General features: G+C 39.2%; 1 protein-coding gene across 1 annotated transcript; it reads left to right on the top strand.

Annotated features, from left to right (window-relative positions):
* The first annotated feature begins 2,930 nt into the window (after nucleotides 1-2,930).
* LOC115919792 (deleted in malignant brain tumors 1 protein-like) lies at nucleotides 2,931-25,200 on the top strand. Its single transcript, XM_030974002.1, has 9 exons — nucleotides 2,931-2,947; nucleotides 7,473-7,645; nucleotides 8,903-9,229; nucleotides 9,518-9,832; nucleotides 13,096-13,416; nucleotides 13,705-14,019; nucleotides 17,286-17,606; nucleotides 17,898-18,205; nucleotides 25,183-25,200. Exons 1-9 carry the CDS (start codon nucleotides 2,931-2,933, stop codon nucleotides 25,198-25,200), a joined length of 2,115 nt encoding a protein of 704 aa, XP_030829862.1.

Genomic DNA, 25,200 nt, shown 5'->3' with positions numbered 1-25,200 from the left:
AAAAAGTGTAGTATCTTATTTATAAATTTTTATTGTTTTGGTAACTTGTAATATTGTTAATTAGTATGTATGTCAGGGGACTACTATAACTACATGTTTGTCAAACTTCCTTTTTAGTCTCCAATTTCTTAATTCCAGAATTGTAAGATTATGATTGTTTCATGTTACTTTTGTATATACATTGTCTTATGATTGAAATTAATAAATTGAAAAATTGAATTGAATTAAATATTGCCGTTGGAAGAACAAAATCTTAGTTCTGGTCGGAAAAAGATGACTTTGAATCCCTAAACATGTTGCCAATTCAATGATTTTAACGCTCATTTTCGGTTCTTCTTTTTTAATTTCTAGCATTATAGTCGTGAAAAAATTTAGATGCAATGTAGGTGTAATTTGCTGCCTTTTTACTCATACATGTGGCATATTTTCTAAGGCTCTAAATCAGAACTTCAATGTGTGGAATGAATGCCACGATAGGGTTGAGACCAACAAGTTTCTAGGATGAATCAGGCGCGGATCCAGGATTTCTTAGGGGAGGGGGCCCAACTTTTTGTTTTTTTTGCTCCCGAAAATTTGAAAATCGCGCCGGCCGAAAAGTCGCTCAGTGGGGGGGGGGGGGGGGGGGAGGGGGGTACAGAGCACAATTTTTTTCCCCGGCCCCCCCCCCCCCCCGGATCCGCCACTGGGATGAATATGCGATGAAGATATATATTCAGGACGTCTAACGAAACAATATGTATTATGGCAAGATGGTCAAACTAAGACAATACAAATAAGCAAGAAAAACAAAGAGAGACACTGGTTGAGAGACAGAAAGGAATGAAAACAATACATAAAAGTAAACATAAGGGATATATAATCACAGAGAGAGAGAGAGAGAGAGAGTGAGAGCGAACGAGGGAGAAGGCGACAGGATAGGAAGGAAAGTGTAAATTAACAGTTGGGATGAGAGAGAGAAGGAGAGAGACGGAGAGAAGAGTTGAAATACGTTGCTGCTTTTCAAACAAAGTATTAACTTACCATGTACATAATAATAATAAATAAATTATGAATACAAATACGAATACAAACATTGACATATTGATCAGCACTCCGAGTACTCAACTACAAGACTAATAGATTTTAGCCCCTTTAGTAACAACTTTAAATCGTTACAATAATTATTTCATTCATATTTAGAGTTAGTCCTTTCAGACCGTTGCAGCATCTTTACATATTGAAATTTTTGTAATATGTTAATATCTTAGACAATCATAAAATTGAAATTAGTAGAGGTAGTCCTTCCAGACCGTTGAATCATCTTCACATAGTGAACTACTTTTAATATGTTAATGCCTTAGACAACCATGAGATTAAAATTAGTACATTGACGGGCGTTATGTACCGGTGAGAAAAATCCTATTTAATAGTTGATGTTCATTCGAGATGCATATCTTTCGTAAACACAAACCATCGGAACCGGTTCAAACTGCTCCTCATATCTATACAAAGACAATACAATGAACAACCCGGTTTTAACTGGTATTCACACCTATCATGAATAAATATCTTGAATACGATTGCTCCAACATATGATGTGAGTAATAACTATGAATCCAGCTTTTTGAAGAGATATGTATCTCCCAGACATATGGCGACATCTTAAAGAGTGCAGCGCTTTTGCTGTTGGAAGGAAAATACGCCATATCAACTATCAAATAATCTACCTTGGGGGAGGGAGGGGTGAATACAGTTTATCTAGACAAGGGTAAAGGGAGAACATGGGTATTCTATTCGATGGGTAAAATTTTACCTAATGTGAGATGAATTTACCCCACAATAAGCATACCCCCCTTTTTTTACTCTTTCAAAACGTGAAATTAGTATAACGAACACGGTACAGGTATTTGTTAAACTGCGATGTATGTCAAGACATAAGTTTACATAATTATCATACAATAACATTTAAATTCATATTTATAAACTCATATGTCTACCATGTATATATTTCACTCTTTGAAACTCCAAAGGACAATAACCCCCCAGAATATTACCCCCGGAAAGTAACCCCCAAGGACAGTTACCCCCCCCCCCCCCCGGGGGGGTAATTGTCCAACAACCGTTAAGCCCCTCTAAAGTGTTGGGAACAAGTTCGGTATTGGATGATTGTTGAGGCATAGACAGCCTACCGGAAGAAGCAGGGGCGGGGCGACTGATATGTGCAGAAGAGTTGGAAACCAAGGCTGCGTCCTCCATATGCTGACGCATATCAAAATAGGCAATTTGTATGCTAAGTACTTATTGATGGAGATAAGCAATTATATTTACACTGTCGCTCATAAAAGTGGGATATTTTAGTTTATCCAAATTTATTGAATTACTTTAAAAATTATTTAAAAATAATAGATCTAGATAATAGTATACATTCTCAGATTTTATTGAATAATAATTTGCCAATGTGTGTTTTGTGGGACTGCTAAAGCATGTGCATGCTACTATGCTTATTAACTAGGTCATAAATGACAGTAATGAAGACTATTGCCCCACAAAAGGGCACTTATATAGCACATCGACACGGTTTAGATCATGGGGCCTCACAGTAACGAGGCCATTGTTGTGTCACTGAACCATGACTGTAAGCAGCGGGGGCTAGGGTAGGGGGCAGTTTCCATAAATTAAAAAACCCAGAAAATGCAATAAATTTTCAATAATTTATTGCATTTTACCCCGGTCCCCAGCATAAAAAAATCCTCTGGACGGCCATGCATTATGGCTCAAGGCATGGGCACACAGAAGATTTTTTTATTTAATAAAAAAAAAAATTATTTAAATAATTCCATAAATTGGGATTAAAAAATATATTCCACCTTTATGAGCGACAGTGTACTTGTTTTGGTTTCACCTTGTAACAAACTATTTTTTGTTTTTTTGTAAAGGTTTTAAAAGAACATATGTCACCCAAGGACATGTGAGATAAATGTTAAATATGTTAATGTATGTAAATATGTAAATAAGACAAAATGTGAGGGTATAGAATATGTAATTGTTTCTTCATAGTATTCGTGGTAAAGGGTAGAACAATTTGATCAAAATGTATAAAGGGAAGATCATTAAGGAACAACGTACTATAAGTCGACAGTCTCCAAATTGCATTGATAGCAGCTTAAGAGAGGATCACCTACAGACATCGATAATTTCCTTAGATCTGACAACACCTAGAGGTAAGTTCTTCCATTAGGATTATATGCCCGCTCAATTATAGAAAGCGTTTTGCAACGTTAAAAAATTAGATTTTGGAAAACGAGTAAAACTTCACAGGCATACAGTTATGGAGCAGAAGAGTTTCAGAGTTATTGGATGATTAATGATTGATATTACTTTGCTTTCTGATGATTAGGAAAAGGATAGTGAAGAAATGTATATTTTTTAAACCCTGTATGTTATCACTCAATGTATAACCGTGTATTCTTAGCAAGTAAATTCATATAGTCCACATGACACTTATTCAAATCAATGTATGCGCTGTTCAGTTCGTAAATATTTAGTGTTTATTGTTTCTCTTTTTCTGTTTGGGTTTTTAAAATTATCATTTCATTATTAAAATCACAATGCTTACCCCCAAACCATAAGAAATCTCGACGCTGTCTTACAACATGCAAATGACGACTATGTGCACGGAGCCTAATGCCTAATGGTCTGTGATTTGCTCGACGCTGATTTTTGCATGCCATGTATAAAAATGGCATCTTACCAAAAGTTTAATGTTTTAAGGATTAGTACAGTTGTTCACGCGATGAAAATAAAGCCTTATGTACAACATGGATTTATAGATCCTTGAGGGATTCCGCATCCTATTGTTTTAACTTGGGATTGACCGAGATTTAAATTGCATTAGATGCATATCATGCAGGGTTAAACATTTACAATACACAATAACAAAACGGAAAAGAGAACATCACAACGTTATTTTCTTTATTAGGAATACCTCACTATTCATTTATATACCGTGGTCATATCTGTCAATCTCTTATTATCATCATAAGTAATCAACCACGGGAATCTCCATAGAGAGAGAGTTGAAGAGAGTGAGGTGGAGGTCCCGTTATAACAAGTTATATACGTCTAATCAAAATACTTACACCTCCGAGTACTGTAGTGATTCCAAGTGAGTTCAGATAGGCTGTAAAAAATAACATAAACCCAAACGGGGAGAGAAAGCTTATATATCCGAAGTTATAATTGTCTATACCTGGGGGTCCAACCGGCTTCTGCTATATGTTCATGTATCAGTCCGGCGTACCTATCCGTTTTTCTTTGGTGGGCCTGTTGCATGTTGGTTTCAAATTGGATTGTCAACTCAAATACTAGCATTTCCTTTTTTCTAAAAAAAAAAAAAAAAAAACACATATCAGGTCTTTGTTGTGTGGGAACAATGGTTGGGGGAACCGTCCCTCCATTGATAAGTCTCCCCTTCCACTTTGGCACATACTTGGTGATCACTAACAAGGCCGTTCTGTTTAATGCTCTTTACCAGATTATGTACAATGTTATTATGACGCCACGTGTATCTAGTCAACATTTCATATTTTCCATGTGATGTAGAGGCGGACAGCTTTCTTATTTGTCCCAACACACTCACAATGACTCTCATTTTTAAATTGTTCAAAATGTTCTAGTGCGCAATGTCAAGTGTGGAGTCAACAGTTACTCTTGCTGGGAAAGTGAAAGAATCAAAGATTAGTTGCTTTAGCATATTGAACTGTTGGTTAAGACGAGTAAATTTCTGGGTTATTTAATGTTTACAAAATATCGTGAAATAGCTTTGTTGTTATATTTACGATTTTTTTAATTTTGAATCACAGAAAGTAGAAGGAAATTCGTTTCGATCTGTAAAACAGAATATTGATTTTTGCTTCCGAAATAAATGCTTCCAAGATCCTGGTGTTTGTTAATAACCATCTAACAATGCAAAATACTCAGTGAATTTTAGCCTTTTTTCTTTCTAGTCTTTCCGACGTAAGGGTCGTCTAAATTCATCTAACATAATTATAATCAATTTTTTTAACAAATCCCTTTTCTTTTATTTCTTATTTGGATAAAGATTTCACGTTTCCTGTAATCATGAATTATCCAAATATTTTGGTTGGCATCAGCGTTTTTCGACTAAAAAAAACACCATGTTTCTAAAAACTTCTCCAGACCACCGAGGATCCTATAATATTCAAGTATTTCACATCAAAATTACAATTGAAAAGATATTCCCCATGCACTAACTGTTGACACTACTTGTAAACGTATTGATTTTTAACATGTAAAGCTTGAAGTAAATAGCCTTGTTTTCCATTTAATGTTCTGAGCTTGCAAAATTGTTAAACAAATATTCTTTCGACCTTCATCATTATAATCGCACAACACTTCACGTGTTAGATGCTGCTTGTAAGTATCGGCTTGCATGGTGATGTAGATATAAAGTAGGCTTACGGGTGTACCATGTGAGAGAGAGGGAGGATTGATGAGTCCTGAAAAGGACCCTCAAGAAAGAAAAAAAAACCTCAAGAAATATTACCGAGAGTCCTTTTCAGGACTCCTCAATCCTCCCTCTCATGGTGCACACGCAAGCCTACTGTATACTCCACGCGTTATTCTGTCTGGACCTCCCGATACACATTTGTATAACACATTGTTCACTTTATGGATAAAAGACCCATTGATTGAAACTATACTGGCTACATTAAACACATGAAATCAAGCGAAAATTTGGCCAATTTTGTTTTTCGCACGGTGAGGGACTTCTGGCTTTCGATGGGTTCAGTCGAAATTTTATATTTTATATAATTCTTTGAAGTTGTGCCGTTCCATTTTCTAAACTGTAGGTTTTGACGGTTCTGAGAGTTGTCAAAACATTCACGAATTCGACTTTTATTATGCATGGTGGATTCAATTAAATTGTCGTAATAAAATTGCTCTTGCCTTGTTAGAAATCAAAAAAAGTTAAACAAAAATCTTAATTTCAACAAGCAAAGCTCTTGAATGAAGATATGACTCCGAATTCAATTGCTAAAGTAAAGCAGTCGGGAGATAGAGGGTCCCTATGTCTGACACCTTTTCCTACTGGTAAAAAAGTTAAAATATTACTCTTCATTACGCAACTTTCTATGTCCATAGAAAGAACACTTACATTGTTGCAAATATTATTACCAAAATTAAAGCTCTTCAACACTTTTTTTTCATAATTGATGATTTGCCGAATCAAATCTTTTCTAAAGTCAAGACTTAATGCAATTCCGGAAATTCGTTTATCTCTAGAGTAAACAAAAAGAGGGTCTCTATTACTGTTCTGATAGCTTCACCGATGTATCCATCTTTAAGAAAGGCAACTCGATCCGGTTATATTATTGATGGTAGAACAATTTTAGTCTGTGTGCCAGGGCTTTAGAACCTATCTTGACATCAACGTTTAAAATAGTTATGGGTCGATATTCCTTGCTCATTTTTGCTTTGAAGTGATCACGCCTTGTCTCTGTGGTGGAAAGGCTTTCCTTTCCTTAAACTGAATTTTAGTGTTTATACAAGGAAGGGTCCAAGTTTATTCAAAAATTTAGATTAACACTCGAGAGTAATTCCGTCGTTGTCGGTTGATTTATTTTCCCCATAGCGAATAAGGAAACTGTATATTCTTTAAGAGATAACTCCTTTTCACACAGATCATGATCGTTAGGGGACAACTTTGGTATGGAATGAGCTATATGCATGAATAAATAATATATGCTAATGGCATACAATGATTTCAAATGTGAAATATTTGTATATAGCAAAAGAATATAAATCCAACATTTTGTATTAGTCAGGAATTTTTGACGTACATTACGTCTTTATCAAGTGATTATATATTTGTGCCTAATAATGACATCCTCTTACACATTATGTTACAATTTGATTGAAATTTTGCCATTAAAATGTTGGCAAATTTGGGGCTCCCAACAGTTTAGAGGGACTTTAACTATGCATAAATCCAGGAACCAAGAGCCCTGGGCAAAAAAAGGAGCACACGAATGTTAATGCAGAACGTCCTTATTAAGGAATACAATTAAATAAGAAACACTACCCATAGGAAACAAACTATGATCGCTCAGGACAAGTGGTCTTTCTTTACATGTTGTCACCGAAGCAGGAGGAGTGGGCTCTTACGGGATATCGACACCGTTCGGGAGTTTACCCGATAAAAGGTGTATTAATCACCATGAGTTAAATAGCCTAATGACCAACAAGCTTTACGTAATGCTTTGCATTTCCCCACCCCCCCCCCTCCCCATCCCTATGAAAAGGTCATTATCTTACTTTTGCCCTCACCCGAAGATTCGCCGAGAAACGAGTGGGCATTTCTTAATAGGCCTACTGATTTGCTGTGTGCCAACTGGACACAAATTAATGAATTAAGGCCTTCTGCACACGAAAACTGACGACCCATTTCCTTTCTTGTATCTGTTTTCCAGTCTTCGAGCCCGTGCAGTAAAGGCGTCAAAGACTGCTATCAGTATGTTTCTTCTACTCGCTGCTGTAGTCACCGCTAGTGCTTTTCTGGAAACTCAATGCGAATCAGCGGTTGTCCGCGAAACCTACATCCAGGAGCCTGGGCCAGATATTCTGAACGTGGAGGAAACAGTCGGTAAGTAATGTGCAGGCACAAACCATGTTTCAGTGGTACACATGTGTACCCCGCGTACACAGGAGGGGGGGGGGGGGGTTTGGGGGGGTTAAACCCCCCCCCCTTTGGTAATTTTTTGTGTGTAAACCCCCCCTAAATTTCTCTAAAACCTCCCCCCTTTTGGATTTTTTTTTTATTTATTTTTTTTTTATTTAAAAAACCCCCCCCCCCCAACGGAGCAAAACGTCAATTTTTCAAATTTCGAGACCAAAAAAAAAAAAAAATGTGACCTCTTACCCCCCCCCCCCCCCCCCCCCCGTTTATTCAGCGGCTGGCTGAGTCGTTGCGATTTTTTTGGGACCAGAAAGAAAAAAATTAAGTGTGTCCTCTTACCCCCCCCCTCCCCCACCCCCCCCCCCCCCCCCCCCCCCCTCCGCTTATTCAGCGGTCAGCTGAGTCGTTGCGATTTTTTTTGGGACCAAAAAAAAAAAAAAAAAAAATGTGTCCTCTTACCCCCCCCCCCCCCCCGCTTATTCAGCGGCTGGCTGAGTCGTTGCGAAATTTTCGGCCCGATTTATAAATGTTAAACCCCCCCCCCCCCTTGAAAAAATCCTGCGTACGCGCCTGGTGGTACGTAAGGTGTAGTTCAGATATTACGCTGCAAAACCGCTGCGTTTTAGGTTCTTTTTTATAATGACGTAAGGCATAACTTCAATAATGTCTATGCAATGCTCCCGAATGGAAGCCAAGCTTCAGCAAAAGCTAGAAAACATTAGCTCTGCCCGCTGCAGCCAGCGCACAGTGGGCCAGGGTGGGACCAAAGTGCGCCAGAACTTTTTTTTTAAAGAATTTTTTTTATTAATATTTTTTTGCTTCTTGCCCAATTGAAAGGGTAATCCTCAGTAAAATATTAAATTCCGGTATGCACAATAAGTGTATAAATTTACTCCTTCAACAGCAAAATCGTACATATTCACAGGGGGGGGGGGGGGGGGGGGGGGGGGGGGGTCTTACTATTTAAAATTTACCGGACGGATATTAACCTTGATCGTGATAAATATGAATAAGAAATGATTTTCCGTCATGAAGATAATTATGATCATTAGTTGATTTTCACAACATGGCGCCTAGATCACGTCACGATGATCTTATGTCGATGAAGAGCCACGCACTTCTAAAATCTTAATGAAATCAAAAGTTGATACGTACTACGTAGGCCTACCGTACGTATCACCTAATACAAATAAATAAAGAACAAGTTATTTCCTCTTGTTACAGATGATGGAGAGGTACGTCTTGTGGGAGGCACCTCAGATTCTGAAGGCCGTGTAGAGGTCGGCTACAGCGGAGAATGGGGAACTGTTTGTAATGACCTTTGGGATACAAACGATGCCAGTGTGGTCTGTCGATCTCTCGGTTTTGTTGGTGCTCTGGAAGCTGTCTCTAGTATTCCATTCGGTCCCGGTCCTGGAATAATCGTCCTTAGTAACGTTAATTGCATTGGAAATGAACAGAGTCTCTCTGAGTGCCCACATCAATTAGGACTTGGAGTTAGTGACTGTGACCATTTAGAAGTTGCTGGAGTTCGTTGTCTAGTGCTTGAAGGTATGTTTACATGAGTTATTGTTAATAAAGTCAGTTTGGTCGTTTCTGCAAAGTAAACGTCGAATGTAATTCCCGTGTTTTATATGACATGTTGAGTATATCACGAAATCGAAGTACAGCAACTACTAGTGAAAAAGGTAGTTGCCTTAGCATACACTTACCAGTAATGATTATGAATAGCTATCATTCAGATAAAACAATCGAAATTAGTCATAATTATTTGAATAAGAATTACAAAAAAATAAGAAATAAAAGTGAATAAGCACAAATTAATTCTTTTTGTTACAGATGGTGATGCTCGTCTTATGGGAGGCACCTCAGATTCTGAAGGACGTGTAGAGCTCTGGTACAACGGAGAATGGGGAGCTGTTTGTGATGAATTATGGAATGCAAACGATGGCAGGGTGGTATGTCGATCTCTCGGTTTTGTTGATGCTCTGGAAGCTGTCTCTGATGGTAGATTCGGCCCCGTTACTGAACCCATCCTCTTTAATATCGTCGATTGCATTGGAAATGAACAGAGTCTCCTTGAATGCCCACATCAAGGTCTTGGATTCAATGACTGCGGCCGTTCAAAAGATGCTGGAGTTCGTTGTGTAGAAGGTATGTTTAGACGGGGGCGGTGCTCCCGGGGGACAGGGGGGAGAGTGCCCCCCCCCCCTTTTTTCAAGTTTCCCTAAACTGCCCCTTTTTACATAGGAAAAGTGCACCTTTTAACATAGGAAAGTGTCCGTTTTCCATTCTCATAATTTCCCTTTTTAATCTCTAGTAAGTTCCTCTTTTTCAGTTACGAGAAGCGCCCTTTTTCCTTTGTAAAAAGTGTCCCTTCCCCTTTTAATAACTACCCTTTTTTGACTTGGATAAACGCACCTTATATTTTCACATTTGCCCCCTTTCCATGTTAATAAGTGCCCCTTTTCCTTATGATAACTACCCTTTTTTGACTTGGATAAACGCACCTTATATTTTCACATTTGCCCCCTTTTCATTTTAATAAGTGCCCCTTTGCCTTATGATAAGTGCCCCAATTCGAAAAAGAGCCCCTTTCCCCTTATCATAAATGTGCCTTTTCATCTATGAAAATAGTTCCTTTTCATTCTCATAAGTGCGTCTTTTCATCTCTTGTAAATGACCCTATTCAATTCTGAGAGATACTCGTTTTACTTTGACAAGTGCCCCTTCCCCTTTTAATAACTACCCCCTTTTGACTTGGATAAACGCACCTTATTTTTTCACATTTGCCCCCTTTCCATTCTAATAAGTGCCCCTTTGCCTTATGATAAGTGCCCCAATTCGAAAAAGAGCCCCTTTCCCTTATCTAAATGTGCCTTTTCATCTATAAAAATAGTTCCTTTTCATTCTCATAAGTGCGTCTTTTCATCTCTTGTAAATGACCCTATTCAATTCTGAGAGATCCTTCTCCTTCTCCTCCTTTTAAGTGGGAGTGTCGTGGTTGAGTGGTTAAAGGCGCTTGACTCGAGATGCGAAGGTCGAGGGTTCGAATCCCGACACGGCACTAATATCCTTTGACAAGATATTTACCTGCACTTGCTACTCTCCACCCAGATGTTAAATGGGTACCCGGTAGGATGCGAACGGTCATGTGATTGGACGAGCTAGTGTGCGCTTGTAAAATGGCGACTGGCTAGATTGCTCCCCAGGGAGTGGAAAATGTGCATACATTGTGTGCGGGTAAGCCTGAATCCGATGACCGGGGTATGATATATTTGTAAAGCGCTTAGTCACATCGTCGGATCGATGTACTGAGCGCTATATAAACACGGAATATTATTATTATTATTATTATTATCAAGTGCTCTTTTCTTCATAAATACCCCTTTTATTTTGACACGTCCCCCGTTTCCTTCCTAATCATGCTCTTTTTCCTTCTCATATGTGCCCTTCCCCTTCTCATAATTACCCCTTTTCATCTTTGATAAGTGCCCTGTGCATTTTAACATGTGCCTATTTCTCTTTTTAATAAGAGCCACTTCCCCCTTTTCACAAAAGCCCCCTTTCCCCTCCGATAAATGCCCCTATTAAATCTGATCGGTGCCCCTTTTCTTTCAAAAAATGCACATATCCCTTTTTTCATTAGTGCCCCTTTTTGATTCTCATAAGTGCCTCTGTCATATATGGTCGGTGCTCTTTTTCAGATGCGATAAGTGCCCTTTTTCACCTCTGTACTTTGACACGTGCTCCTTTTCTTTTCTAATAAGTTTCCTTAACCCTTTCGATAAGTGTCCCCTTTCCTTTTATCATTACACGTGCCCTTTATAATTTCAAGCGACTAAGAGCAATTCCACCCAAAGCTCGCTCGTAGTTATAGATGTTATAATTATGTTACTTATCAAAGGTCTTTTCAGTCTTCCGTCTTGAGAACGTGCTTATAACCCCATCAGGTTTGGGTTTTTCCTTTTTATAAGATGTAATTTGTCTCACCGCGACCTCACAAATCTGAAAAAAAATCCTCGCTCGCTTTCTATCTATCTATCTATCAGCTATAGTTCATCCAGACGTTGGACAAAGCCCTCCTCATGAAATTTCCATTCTCTTCTGTCTCTAGCTGTCCTAGTCCAAGCGGCCGTTCCCATGTATGATGTTAGGTCATCTCTCCATCTTCTCTTCTGCCTTCCTCTTCTTCTCTTTCCCATCCTTGGTTGCCATTCTGTTAAACGATTTGTCCATCTATTGTCCTGAAGTCTTGCTACATGCTTTGCTCACTCGCAAATGAATTTTCAGACCATCACCACCCTAGTGCAAAGTATGATGCTTAGGCAATATTTTGTATGATGTATAAAGAGAAACAAATATTAAAATCATCTTGATATGTAATCACCAAGGGTGTCGATTTGTATCCTCGGTTGGGGAGATGATAGGTGCCAAAATATTTTCGGCAATGGATCAAAGCAACCAAGAGGTAGAAGCGTGTGGCAGGTTGCACCCCTCCCTTCCAAGTTATTAACTTTTTCAAGTCACCCTCAATAAAGACAATATTTTAGAGAATATGGGACCCATGTGGGTCCCACATGGGCTTGCTACCTGGGTTATTATCCTCTCAAGCATATAGGCAGGATTTTAATTTAGGGGCCGGGGGGGGGGGGCGGTAGTGAGCACCTCCTAGGGGGTTGGTGCAGGGAGGGGGAGTTTCCCACCTTCCCACGCAAAGCGTGGAAGCTCTGACGTTTCATTAAATTATTAAAGAAAGAAGACGATTCGCTGTACCATTCTCGACTCTTAATCATTGCTGAATTCAGTTAACTACTCTCATCGGGCTCTCATCATTAATTTTTCTATTGTTTTTGTTTTTGATAGTGAATTGTTGGGGGGGGGGGTGATTGTACAGGCCATCCCCCCCCCCCCCCCACCTGAAATATTTGGGGGATCGACACCCATGGTAATCACAATATAGGGGTATATACCAATGTCTACACAAAATTGTATATTTTCGCTTTAATTTCTCCCTTTGAAGGTGCCAATTTTTTTTCCAGAAAGAGACTTTTCTGGTGCCCCCCACTTTGGGAGTCGCTCCGCCGCCTCTGTGTTAAGATGAGTTATTGTTGATAGAGTCATTTTGGTCGTTTCCGCAAAGTAAATCGAATGTAACTCCCGTGTTTTATAGGGCATATTGAGTGTTATGATGGTAATATTTTTTAGTACATGTATATCACGAGATCAGAGTAGATCAACTAGTAGTGAAAGAGGCAGTTCTGGTTTTGACATACATGTGTACGTTCCTAACAGTGATGATTATGAATAGCTATCATTCAGATAAAACTATTGAAATTAGTCATAATTTTCTGATTCAGAATTAAACAAATACAAAGTAAATATCAATGAGAACAAACTTTTTCCTCTTGTTACAGATGGAGAGGTACGTCTTGTGGGAGGCACCTCAGGTACTGAAGGCCGTGTTGAGGTAAGCTACAACGGAGAATGGGGAACTGTTTGTGATGATTTTTGGGGTACAACCGATGCCAGCGTGGTATGTCGATCTCTCGGTTTTGGTCGTGCTCTGGAAGCTGTCAAATATGCTGGATTCGGCCCCGGTACTGGAACCATCGTCCTTGATAACGTCAAATGCGTTGGAAATGAACCGAGTCTCGTTGAGTGCCCACATATAGGACTTGGAAATAGTGACTGTGACCATTCAGAAGATGCTGGAGTTCGTTGTCTAGTGCTTGAAGGTATGTTTACATGAATTATTGTTAATAAAGTCAGTTTGGTCGTTTCTGCAAAGTAAACGTCGAATGTAATACCCGTGTTTTATATGACATGTTGAGTATATCACGAAATCGAAGTACAGCAACTACTAGTGAAAAAGGTTGTTGCCTTAGCATACACTTACCAGTAATGATTATGAATAGCTATCATTCAGATAAAACAATCGAAATTAGTCATAATTATTTGAATAAGAATTACAAAAAAATAAGAAATAAAAGTGAATAAGCACAAATTAATTCTTCTTGTTACAGATGGTGATGCTCGTCTTATGGGAGGCACCTCAGATTCTGAAGGACGTGTAGAGCTCTGGTACAACGGAGAATGGGGAGCTGTTTGTGATGAATTATGGAATGCAAACGATGGCAGGGTAGTATGTCGATCTCTCGGTTTTGTTGATGCTCTGGAAGCTGTCTCTGATGGTAGATTCGGCCCCGTTACTGAACCCATCCTCTTTAATATCGTCGATTGCACTGGAAATGAACAGAGTCTCCTTGAATGCCCACATCAAGGTCTTGGATTCAATGACTGCGGCCGTTCAAAAGATTCTGGAGTTCGTTGTGTAGAAGGTATGTTTAGACGGGGGCGGTGCTCCCGGGGGACAGGGGGGAGAGTGCCCCCCCCCCCCCTTTTCAAGTTTCCCTAAACTGCCCCTTTTTACATAGGAAAAGTGCACCTTTTAACATAGGAAAGTGTCCGTTTTCCATTCTCATAATTGCCCTTTTTAATCTCTAGTAAGTTCCTCTTTTTCAGTTACGAGAAGCGCCCCTTTTCCTTTGTAAAAAGTGTCCCTTCCCCTTTTAATAACTACCCTTTTTTGACTTGGATAAACGCACCTTATATTTTCACATTTGCCCCCTTTCCATGTTAATAAGTGCCCCTTTTCCTTATGATAACTACCCTTTTTTGACTTGGATAAACGCACCTTATATTTCACATTTGCCCCCTTTTCATTTTAATAAGTGCCCCTTTGCCTAATGATAAGTGCCCCAATTCGAAAAAGAGCCCCTTTCCCTTAACATAAATGTGCCTTTTCATCTATGAAAATAGTTCCTTTTCATTCTCATAAGTGCGTCTTTTCATCTCTTGTAAATGACCCTATTCAATTCTGAGAGATACTCGTTTTACTTTGACAAGTGCCCCTTCCCCTTTTAATAACTACCCCCTTTTGACTTGAATAAACGCACCTTATTTTTTCACATTTGCCCCCTTTCCATTTCAATAAGTGCCCCTTTGCCTTATGATAAGTGCCCCAATTCGAAAAAGAGCCCCTTTCCCTTATCTAAATGTGCCTTTTCATCTATAAAAATAGTTCCTTTTCATTCTCATAAGTGCGTCTTTTCATCTATTGTAAATGACCCTATTCAATTCTGAGAGATCCTCGTTTTACTTTGACAAGTGCCCCTTCTCCTCCTTTTAAGTGGGAGTGTCGTGGTTGAGTGGTTTAAGGCGCTTGACTCGAGATGCGAAGGTCGCGGGTTCGAATCCCGACACGGCACTAATATCCTTTGACAAGATATTTACCTGCACTTGCTACTCTCCACCAAGATGTTAAATGGGTACCCGGTAGGATGCGAACGGTCATGTGATTGGACGAGCTAGTGTGCGCTTGTAAAATGGCGACTGGCTGGATTGCTCCCCAGGGAGTGGAAAATGTGCATACATTGTGTGCGGGTAAGCCTGAATCCGATGACCGGGGTATGATATATTTGTAAAGCGCTTAGTCACATCGTCGGATCGATGTACTGAGCGCTATATAAACACGGAATATTATTATTATTATTATTATTATTATTAAGTGCTCTTTTCTTCATAAATACCCCTTTTATTTTGACACGTCCCCCGTTTCCTTCCTAATCATGCTCTTTTTCCTTCTCATATGTGCCCTTCCCCTTCTCATAATTACCCCTTTTCATCTTTGATAAGTGCCCTGTGCATTTTAACATGTGCCTATTTCTCTTTTTAATAAGAGCCACTTCCCCCTTTTCACAAAAGCCCCCTTTCCCCTCCGATAAATGCCCCTATTAAATCTGATCGGTGCCCCTTTTCTTTCAAAAAATGCACATATCCCTTTTTTCATTAGTGCCCCTTTTTGATTCTCATAAGTGCCTCTGTCATATATGGTCGGTGCTCTTTTTCAGATGCGATAAGTGCCCCTTTTCACCTCTGTACTTTGACACGTGCTCCTTTTCTTTTCTAATAAGTTTCCTTAACCCTTTCGGTAAGTGTCCCCTTTCCTTTTATCATTACACGTGCCCTTTATAATTTCAAGCGACTAAGAGCAATTCCACCCAAAGCTCGCTCGTAGTTATAGATGTTATAATTATGTTACTTATCAAAGGTCTTTTCAGTCTTCCGTCTTGAGAACGTGCTTATAACCCCATCAGGTTTGGGTTTTTCCTCTTTATAAGATGTAATTTGTCTCACTGCGACCTCACAAATCTGAAGAAAAAAATCCTCGCTCGCTTTCTATCTATCTATCTATCAGGCTATAGTTCATCCAGACGTTGGACAAAGCCCTCCTCATGAAATTTCCATTCTCTTCTGTCTCTAGCTGTCCTAGTCCAAGCGGCCGTTCCCATGTATGATGATAGGTCATCTCTCCATCTTCTCTTCTGCCTTCCTCTTCTTCTCTTTCCCATCCTTGGTTGCCATTCTGTTAAACGATTTGTCCATCTATTGTCCTGAAGTCTTGCTACATGCTTTGCTCACTCGCAAATGAATTTTCAGACCATCACCACCCTAGTGCAAAGTATGATGCTTAGGCAATATTTTGTATGATGTATAAAGAGAAACAAATATTAAAATCATCTTGATATGTAATCACCAAGGGTGTCGATTTGTATCCTCGGTTGGGGAGATGATAGGTGCCAAAATATTTTCGGCAATGGATCAAAGCAACCAAGAGGTAGAGGCGTGTGGCAGGTTGCACCCCTCCCTTCCAAGTTATTAACTTTTTCAAGTCACCCTCAATAAAGACAACATTTTAGAGAATATGGGACCCATGTGGGTCCCACATGGGCTTGCTACCTGGGTTATTATCCTCTCAAGCATATAGGCAGGATTTTAATTTAGGGGCCGGGGGGCGGTAGTGAGCACCTCCTAGGGGGTTGGTGCAGGGAGGGGGAGTTTCCCCCCTTCCCACGCAAAGCGTGGAAGCTCTGACGTTTCATTAAATTATTAAAGAAAGAAGACGATTCGCTGTACCATTCTCGACTCTTAATCCTTGCTGAATTCAGTTAACTACTCTCATCGGGCTCTCATCATTAATTTTTCTATTTTTTTTTGTTTTTGATAGTGAATTATTGGGGGGGGGGATGATTGTACAGGCCACCCCCCCCACCAGAAATATTTGGGGGGATCGATACCCATGGTAATCACAATATAGGGGTATATACCAATGTCTACACAAAATTGTATATTTTCGCTTTAAATTCTCCCTTTGAAGGTGCCAATTTTTTTCCAGAAGGAGACTTTTCTGGTGCCCCCCACTTTGGGAGTCGCTCCGCCGCCTCTGTGTTAAGATGAGTTATTATTGATAGAGTCATTTTGGTCGTTTCCGCAAAGTAAATCGAATGTAACTCCCGTGTTTTATAGGGCATATTGAGTGTTATAATGGTAATATTTCTTAGTATATCACGAAATCTGAGTAGAGCAACTAGTAGTGAAAGAGGCAGTTCTGGTTTTGACATACACGTGTACGTTCCTAACAGTGATGATTATGAATAGCTATCATTCAGATAAAACAATCGAAATTAGTCATAATTTTCTGATTCAGAATTAAACAAATACAAAGTAAATATCAATGAGAAAAAATTATTTCCTCTTGTTACAGATGGAGAGGTACGTCTTGTGGGAGGCACCTCAGGTTCTGAAGGCCGTGTTGAGGTAAGCTACAACGGAGAATGGGGAACTGTTTGTGATGATTTTTGGGGTATAACCGATGCCAGCGTGGTATGTCGATCTCTCGGTTTTGATGGTGCTCTGGAAGCTGTCAAATATGCTGGATTCGGCCCCGGTACTGGAACCATCGTCCTTGATAACGTCAAATGCGTTGGAAATGAACCGAGTCTCGTTGAGTGCCCACATATAGGACTTGGAAATAGTGACTGTGACCATTCAGAAGATGCTGGAGTTCGTTGTCTAGTGCTTGAAGGTATGTTTACATGAGTTATTGTTAATAAAGTCAGTTTGGTCGTTTCTGCAAAGTAAACGTCGAATGTAATTCCCGTGTTTTATATGACATGTTGAGTATATCACGAAATCGAAGTACAGCAACTACTAGTGAAAAAGGTAGTTGCCTTAGCATACACTTACCAGAAATGATTATGAATTGCTATCATTTAGATGAAACGATCGAAATCAGCCATAATCATTTGAATAAGAATTACAAAAAAAAAGAAAGAAATAAAAGTGAATAAGCACAAATTAATTCTTCTTTTTACAGATGGTGATGCTCGTCTTATGGGAGGCACCACAGATTCTGAAGGACGTGTAGAGGTCTGGTACAACGGAGAATGGGGAACTGTTTGTAATGACCTTTGGGATACAAACGATGCCAGTGTGGTCTGTCGATCTCTCGGTTTTGTTGGTGCTTGGGAAGCTGTCTCTAGTATTCCATTCGGTCCCGGTACTGGAATCATCGTCCTTGATGACGTCAATTGCATTGGAAATGAACAGAGTCTCTTTGAGTGCCCACATCAAGGTCTTGGAGTCAATAACTGTGACCATTTAGAAGATGCTGGAGTTCGTTGTGTAAAAGTATGTTTAGACAGGGGCGGTGCTCCCGGGGGACAGAGGGGGGAGGGGGAGGGGGCAGCGGGCCCCCCTTTTTCAAGTTTCTTTAAACTGCCCCTTTTTACATAGGAAAAATGCACCTTTTAACATAGGAAAGTGTCCATTTTTCATTCTCATAATTGTCTTTTTTAATCTCTAGTAATTTCTTCTTTTCAGTTACGAGAAGCGCCCCTTTTCCTTTGTAAAATGTGCCCCTTCCCCTTTTAATAACTACCCCCTTTTGACTTGGATAAACCACCTTATATTTTCACATTTGCCCCCTTTCCAGTTTAATCAGTGCCCCCTTTCCTTATGATAAGTGCCCCAATTCGAAAAAAGCCCTTTTCCCTTATCATAAATGCGCCTTTCATCTATGAAAATAGTTCCTTTTCATTCTCATAAGCGCCTCTTTTCATCTCTTGTAAATGACTCTATTCAATTCTGAGAGATACTCGTTTTACTTTGACAAGTGCCCCTTCACCTCCTGATAAGTGCTCTTTTCTTCTCTCATAAATACCACTTTTATTTTGACACGTTCCCCTTTTCCTTCCTAATCATGTTCTTTTTCCTTCTGATATGTGCCCCTCCCCTTCTCATAATTAATTACCCCTTTTCATCTTTGATAAGTGCCCCGTTTATATTAACATGTGCCTCTTTTTCTTTTTAATAAGAGCCACTTCCCCCTTTTCATAAAAGCCTCCTTTCCCCTCCGATATATGTCCCTATTAAATTCTGATTGGTGCCCCTTTTCTTTCAACAAATGCACATTTCCCTTTTATCATTAGTGCCCCCTTTACAATCTCTTAAGTGCCTCTTTTCATATATGGTCAGTGCCCTTTTTTTTTAGATGCGATAGGTGCCCCTTTTCACCTCTGTACTTTGACACGTGCTCCTTTTCTTTTCTAATAAGTGTCCTTAACCCTTTCGATTAGTGTCCCCTTTTCCTTTCATCATTACACGTGCCCTTAATTTCAAGCTACTAAGAGCAATTCCAACCAAAGCTCGCTCGTAGTTATAGATGTTATAATTATGTGACTTATCAAAGGTCTTTTCAGTCTGAATTCCGTCTTGAGAACGTGCTTATAACCCCATCAGGTTTGGGTTTTTCCTCTTTATAAGATGTAATTTGTCTCACTACGACCTCACAAATCTGAAGAAAAAAATCCTCGCTCGCTTTCTATCTATCTATCTATCAGGCTATAGTTCATCCAGACGTTGGACAAAGCCCTCCTCATGAAATTTCCATTCTCTTCTGTCTCTAGCTGTCCAAGTCCAAGCGGCCGTTCCCATGTATGATGTAAGGTCATCTCTCCATCTTCTCTTCTGCCTTCTTCTTCTTCTCTTTCCCATTCTTGGTTGCCATTCTGTTAAACAATTTGTCCATCTATTGTCCTGAAGTCTTGCTACATGCTTTGCTCACTCGCAAATGAATTTTCAGACCATCACACCCTACTGCAAAGTATGATGCTTAGGCAATATTTTGTATGATGTATAAAGAGAAACAAATATTAAAATCATCCTGATAATGTAATCACCAAGGGTGTCGATTTGTATCCTCGGTTGGGGGGATGATAGGTGCCAAAATATTTTCGGCAATGGATCAAAGCAACCAAGAGGTAGAGGCGTGTGGCAGGTTGCACCCCTCCCTTCCAAGTTATTAACTTTTTCAAGTCACCCTCAATAAAGACAATATTTTAGAGAATTATGGGACCCATGTGGGTCCCACATGGGCTTGCTACCTGGGTTATAATCCTCTCAAGCATATAGGCATGATTTTAATTTAGGGGGGCGGTAGTGAGCACCTCCTAGGGGGTTGGTGCAGGGAGGGGGAGTTTTTCCCCCCCCCCCCTCCTTCCCGCGCAAAGCGCGGAAGCTCTGACGTTTCATTAAATTATTAAAGAAAGAAGACGATTAGTTGTACCATTTTCGACTCTTAATCCTTGCTGAATTCAGTTAACTACTCTCATCGGGCTCTCATCATTAATTTTTCAATTTTTTGGTTTTTGATAGTGAATTATTAGGGGGGGATGATTGTACAGGCCATCCCAGGCACGGATCCAGGGGGGGGGGGCCAAGGCCAAGGGAAACAAAAGAAGAGGAAGAAGAAAAGAAAAGAGGGAAGAAGGAGATCGGGGGGGGGGGGCAAAAGGACCCTTCCTCCCAGGCTGTTGCCTCCCTCCCTCCCTCCCTCCCTCCCCCCCCCCCCCAATTAAAAAATAAAAGAGAAGGAAGGAAAGGGAAAGAAGGAGGGATATCAGTTGCAATTTTCCCACCAACAAGTTCTGGATCGGTGGGGGTGGAGCAAAAGGCCCTAGCCTCCCCCCCCCCCCCCCCGTCCCCGCTAAAAAAAGAGAGAAGGAAGGAAAAGGAAAAGAGGAGAGCTAAAAGGGAACAAAAAGAGGAAGAAAAAAAGAAAAGGGAGAAAAGAAGCGGAGATCAGTTGCGGTTAATCCCGCTTACAATGTGTGGAGCGGGGTGAGGACCAAAATGACCTTGCCCCTCCCCCCCCCCCCAGCAAACCTAACAGAGAGATAAGGAAGGGAAGGGAAAGGGAAAGAGGAGAGAAAGGGAAAGAAAAAAAAGAGAATGAAGAAAGGGGGGGAACTGAATTTTGACAAGGATTAAGTGTCGAGAACGGTACAACGAATCGTCTTCTTTCTCTAATGATTAAATGAAACGTAAAAGCTTGGGGAAAAGTGAATTAAGACGAAGATTAAGAGTCGATAACGAGATAACGAATCGTCTTCTTTCTCTTATAATTTAATAAAACGTCGAAGCTTCCGCGCTTCGCGCAGTAGGGGGTGGGGGTGGGGAAAAATGAATTTAAAAGGGTTAAGAGTCGAGAACGGTACAACGAATCGTCTTCTTTCTCTAATGATTTAATGAAACGTAAAAGCATTCGCGCTTCTCGTGGGATGGGGGGGGGGGGGGGAAACATAATTCAGACGAGGATTATTTTTGGGAATGGTACAACGAATCGTCTTCTTTCTCTATTATTTATTGAAATGTCAAAGCTTCCGCGCTTCACGGAGGAGGGAGGGGAAAAACTCGCCCCTCTCTGTACCCACCCACCCCTAATTACGTCACTGCTAGTTGCCATTACGTACCAATATTTGGCTCGCATAATTTCAAATTTTGGCCTCCCCCCTAAGAAATCCTGGATCCGCGCCTGGGCCATTCCCCCCCCCCCCCCCCACCTGAAATATTTGGGGGGATCGACACCCATGGTAATCACAATATAGGGGTATATACCAATGTCTACACAAAATTGTATATTTTCGCTTTAAATTCTCCCTTTGAAGGTGTTTCTGGTGCCCCCCACTTTGGGAGTCGCTCCGCCGCCTCTGTGTTTAGAGGAATTATTATTAATAAAGTTGTTTTGGTCGTTTCCGCAAAGTAAACTTAGAATGTAACTCCTGTGTTCTGTATAACATGTTGAGTATTATGACTGTAATATTTCTTAGTATATCACGAAATCCGAGTTGATGAACTTCCAGTGAAAGAAGTAGTTCTAGACTTAACGGTAATTATTATGATCAGTTGTTATTCAGATAAAACAATCGGAATTAGCCATAATTATCTGAACAAGAATATAACCACCAAAAAATAAGAAACTAGACTTGAATTTGACAAATTAGGTTATACAAATTCTGATTAACATAATGAAGAACGCGTTTTCACGATTTCATATTATCTTATAAAATGCATTATCGTCTATCTAAATGTCAAGTTTCAACTGTGTGGCATTGAATATTATAGATCTATAGGAGGTAGGTTGAAACAATATCGCTAATATACCAACAAAATTCACATTGACATTACACGTAAACTGACAATCGGATTCTCAAATCACATCTTGTAATTAAAATATTGCCATGATCCCAAATCCCGATAAATAAATAAATGTCACCTTCCGTGTACAGAAAATATTCTCAGCTACAACAAATCCGTAGCTGGCAGAAAATCGAGCCTAAGAAATTAAGATGAGACGATACTAAAGTTTTTTGATATATAATTTTGTGCGCTTACTAATGCCAGGACGTACGCGAACGCGTATCAATATGAATGAGAAATGATTTCCGTAATGGAGATATGATCGTTAGTTGATTTTCACAAAATGGCGCCTCGATGACGTCACGATAACCTGGTGTCGCTGGAAAATCACACAGTTCTAAGTTGGACTAGGATCCTTTGATGATGCTTTTATCCATTCTTGAGATATCGGGTGAGCAAATTCATGGCAGAATAATAATAAATACAAAATAATAAATACAAAATAATTAATAATAAATAATTAAAATACCATACCGTACCATCATTATCAGTTACTTTCTTATCATGCAAACCGCGCTTTGAGAACGGAAGTCTCTGAGTAATAGAAGATTAGGATCAATGCAGTGTTGGAAGTGAACGCACCTAGCTGTTCTGAAAAATCCCCTACTCCAACATATCCTTGCATTGAGGTAAACATTTTGAGCGGGCTGAGCCTGCGCATATTTGAATATTTTCTTAAATTGACTCGTTAATATTGTTGAAGGTTGATGAAAAAACTGTGTAATTTTTGTATCATGTTTTATTATTATATTCCTCTTACTGTACTTACTAAGAGGCAAAAAATCCCGAGAAAATACTCTAACCATATTTTTCCCAACTGTTTTTTTCTTGAAAATAGACATAACACAGGCTTTAAAAAAAACTGTCAACACTTAAATGTTTTGAATGGTATATAGAGCCAATTCAAGGCTTTGTGACGACTTACATTCACCTAAAATGTAATTAAATTGCAATAATGTAAAATTGATCAGATTCTAGAATTGATCAGATCAGTTTTTCCAAGTTTTTGTCATTGATAATGGTCCGTTTTCACTCAAACTTTCACATTATCTGTGATTATACATAGCATTGAAGAACCATTTTCTCTTATCTGAACAATGTTACCAAGTCCCTTTAACAACTAAATAAGCTTACATTTAATATATAGCTAATTTCTAGAGAGGTTGTAATAGTGGAAATATTAGTTTTTAAACCGTGAGAGGAATATGGTTTTGAGAACGTATATTGACGAGAACAAAACGCTTCCGAAGGTTTATACCTTTTTTACTCTCTTTTTAAAATAACGCATCAATATTATAATTTGATGTAGTTTCGATTTCTGTCTCTCCCCTATCTTTTTTTTTCCTATCATCTCTTTTTTTCAAAATCCTGTTAAACAGTTAAGTGAAGATAAATTGAAAAGTTATGAATTTTCTCTGAGTTTTCGAAAAAAGCTATTGCTTTTTGTATTTAAAACAGAAAGGAAAACAGCTTCTGGTTCTTAATCTTTACAAAATTTGTATTCTCTCTCTTTTGAAAGCAATACTTTATTTTATTTTTGCATTTCAATAGAGGTTAATACAAACACACCATGACAATACAGATTTTCATTCTCTCCCTCTAAAATCAATCACTTTTAATCGACAAAGTTTGTTCGTGTGTTCACTCTCAACTTGTATCCAACAGCGAATGGAGTTTAGAAGAACATCATAGTCAGTATTTGTTATCCGCCCTAGTTAGCTCGATCTTTATAAAAAAAATATCATTAATGATTTTTTTTTCCTTGTGTTCGATTTGTGTATTCTTTCCTTAACAAAGGCATGTTTCATGATGTCAATACATTCCCTGTTCTCTCTTTTAAAACTTTCTTTTCATTCTACTTTTCAAAAGAGCTATAGAATTTCATATTTTAGGTAAACATTATTAAAGGGAACCAAAACCTTCATACTAAGTTACTTTTATTTTAAAGTTTAAGATATTTGAAAAATATCAGTGAAAATTTGAACAAAATCGGGCAAGGAATGAGGAAGTTAGAGCTTTTTTAAATGACTAGTCACTAGAGGACGGTATTCAAGTTGATGGACAACTCTCCATGCTTCTTTCTTGTGATTGAGATAATCTACTCCCCTGAAAGCAAGATATATAATGCAAAATGATATTCTACTTCACATGTTATGAAGTCGGATCAAGAGCACAAATAAATACGAAGAAAACGAGAAAATTGTGAAATTTTATGTACAAAAGGCATGGAGAGTTGTTCACAGATGATGTCATCAAATTGAATACCGCCCTCTAGTAACTAGTCATTTTAAAATCAGCCGGTGGCCGGTGGGAGACCGCTCGTGAATCGATGGGTCATCAGTCGGTCACTGCCGGCACGCCGCCCGGGGAAGCTCCCCGATATTGCCCAGTTTTGACCTAAAGTCGACCGGCGATTCGCGGGAAATCGACAGGGCACCTCCCAGGCATCGATGAATCTCTATAGCCTGCTTGACTTCTCCAAAATTCGTTGGGCGATGCCTAATTTCCAGCGGCGACCGAGTAGGCTACAAATCGGTCGGTCGCCGCTCTGAGTTGTGATCATAGCTTTGGAACCAGTAACCTGCATGGACGACGTGCGAATCTGACGTTAGCACTTCGGTTCTTTTTAAAGGGAACTAAAAATGTCAATGATCTATCTTATTTCTTGATGATGTCATAAAATTGGCTTAATACATGGTCTTAGCTTCAGATTCGGGTCCGGTTTTTCATTTTCATTTCTCACACAACATAAATCTATGTGCTTTGATGTGATGCATTTACAATTCATTCATTGAATAACAAAATAAAATGTTTATATTTGCTTTAAATTATGTATGCTTATTTTAATGAAAAATTGTGGAAACTGAGGGATCCACCGAAAAAGCAGGGCTCGTAAAATGTGGATCCCTTAAATAATGATAATCTTAGATTTTTGTAATAAATACATATAAAGTGTTTTTTTTAAGCACAAAGGGAACCGGAGATTAACTGATCTGCAAGTGTGGAGTGGAAAAACAAATTTTACGAGGATGGATTTACCTATTAATTTAGTCATTTCAGTTGATGGCTGCAAATGGAACAATATTGTAAATAAATTACATCCTTTTGCTTTCCTCCTACAGATGGTATTGAGTGATTAA

The sequence above is a fragment of the Strongylocentrotus purpuratus genome, unplaced genomic scaffold, assembly GCF_000002235.5.
Source record: "Strongylocentrotus purpuratus isolate Spur 01 unplaced genomic scaffold, Spur_5.0 spur5_scaffold_7, whole genome shotgun sequence".
In the NCBI taxonomy this organism is placed as follows: Eukaryota; Metazoa; Echinodermata; class Echinoidea; order Camarodonta; family Strongylocentrotidae; genus Strongylocentrotus; species Strongylocentrotus purpuratus.
The sequence above is the reverse complement of the archived record's forward strand: the minus strand, read 5'-3'. Positions and strand labels throughout refer to the sequence as shown.

What these genes read in the sequence shown, in the direction of transcription:
- LOC115919792 (XM_030974002.1), top strand. An exon ending in GAACGTGGAGGAAACAGTCG is followed by an intron (nt 7,646 to 8,902) that starts GTAAGTAATGTG and finishes CTCTTGTTACAG; the next exon opens with ATGATGGAGAGGTACGTCTT. An exon ending in TGGAGTTCGTTGTGTAGAAG is followed by an intron (nt 9,833 to 13,095) that starts GTATGTTTAGAC and finishes CTCTTGTTACAG; the next exon opens with ATGGAGAGGTACGTCTTGTG.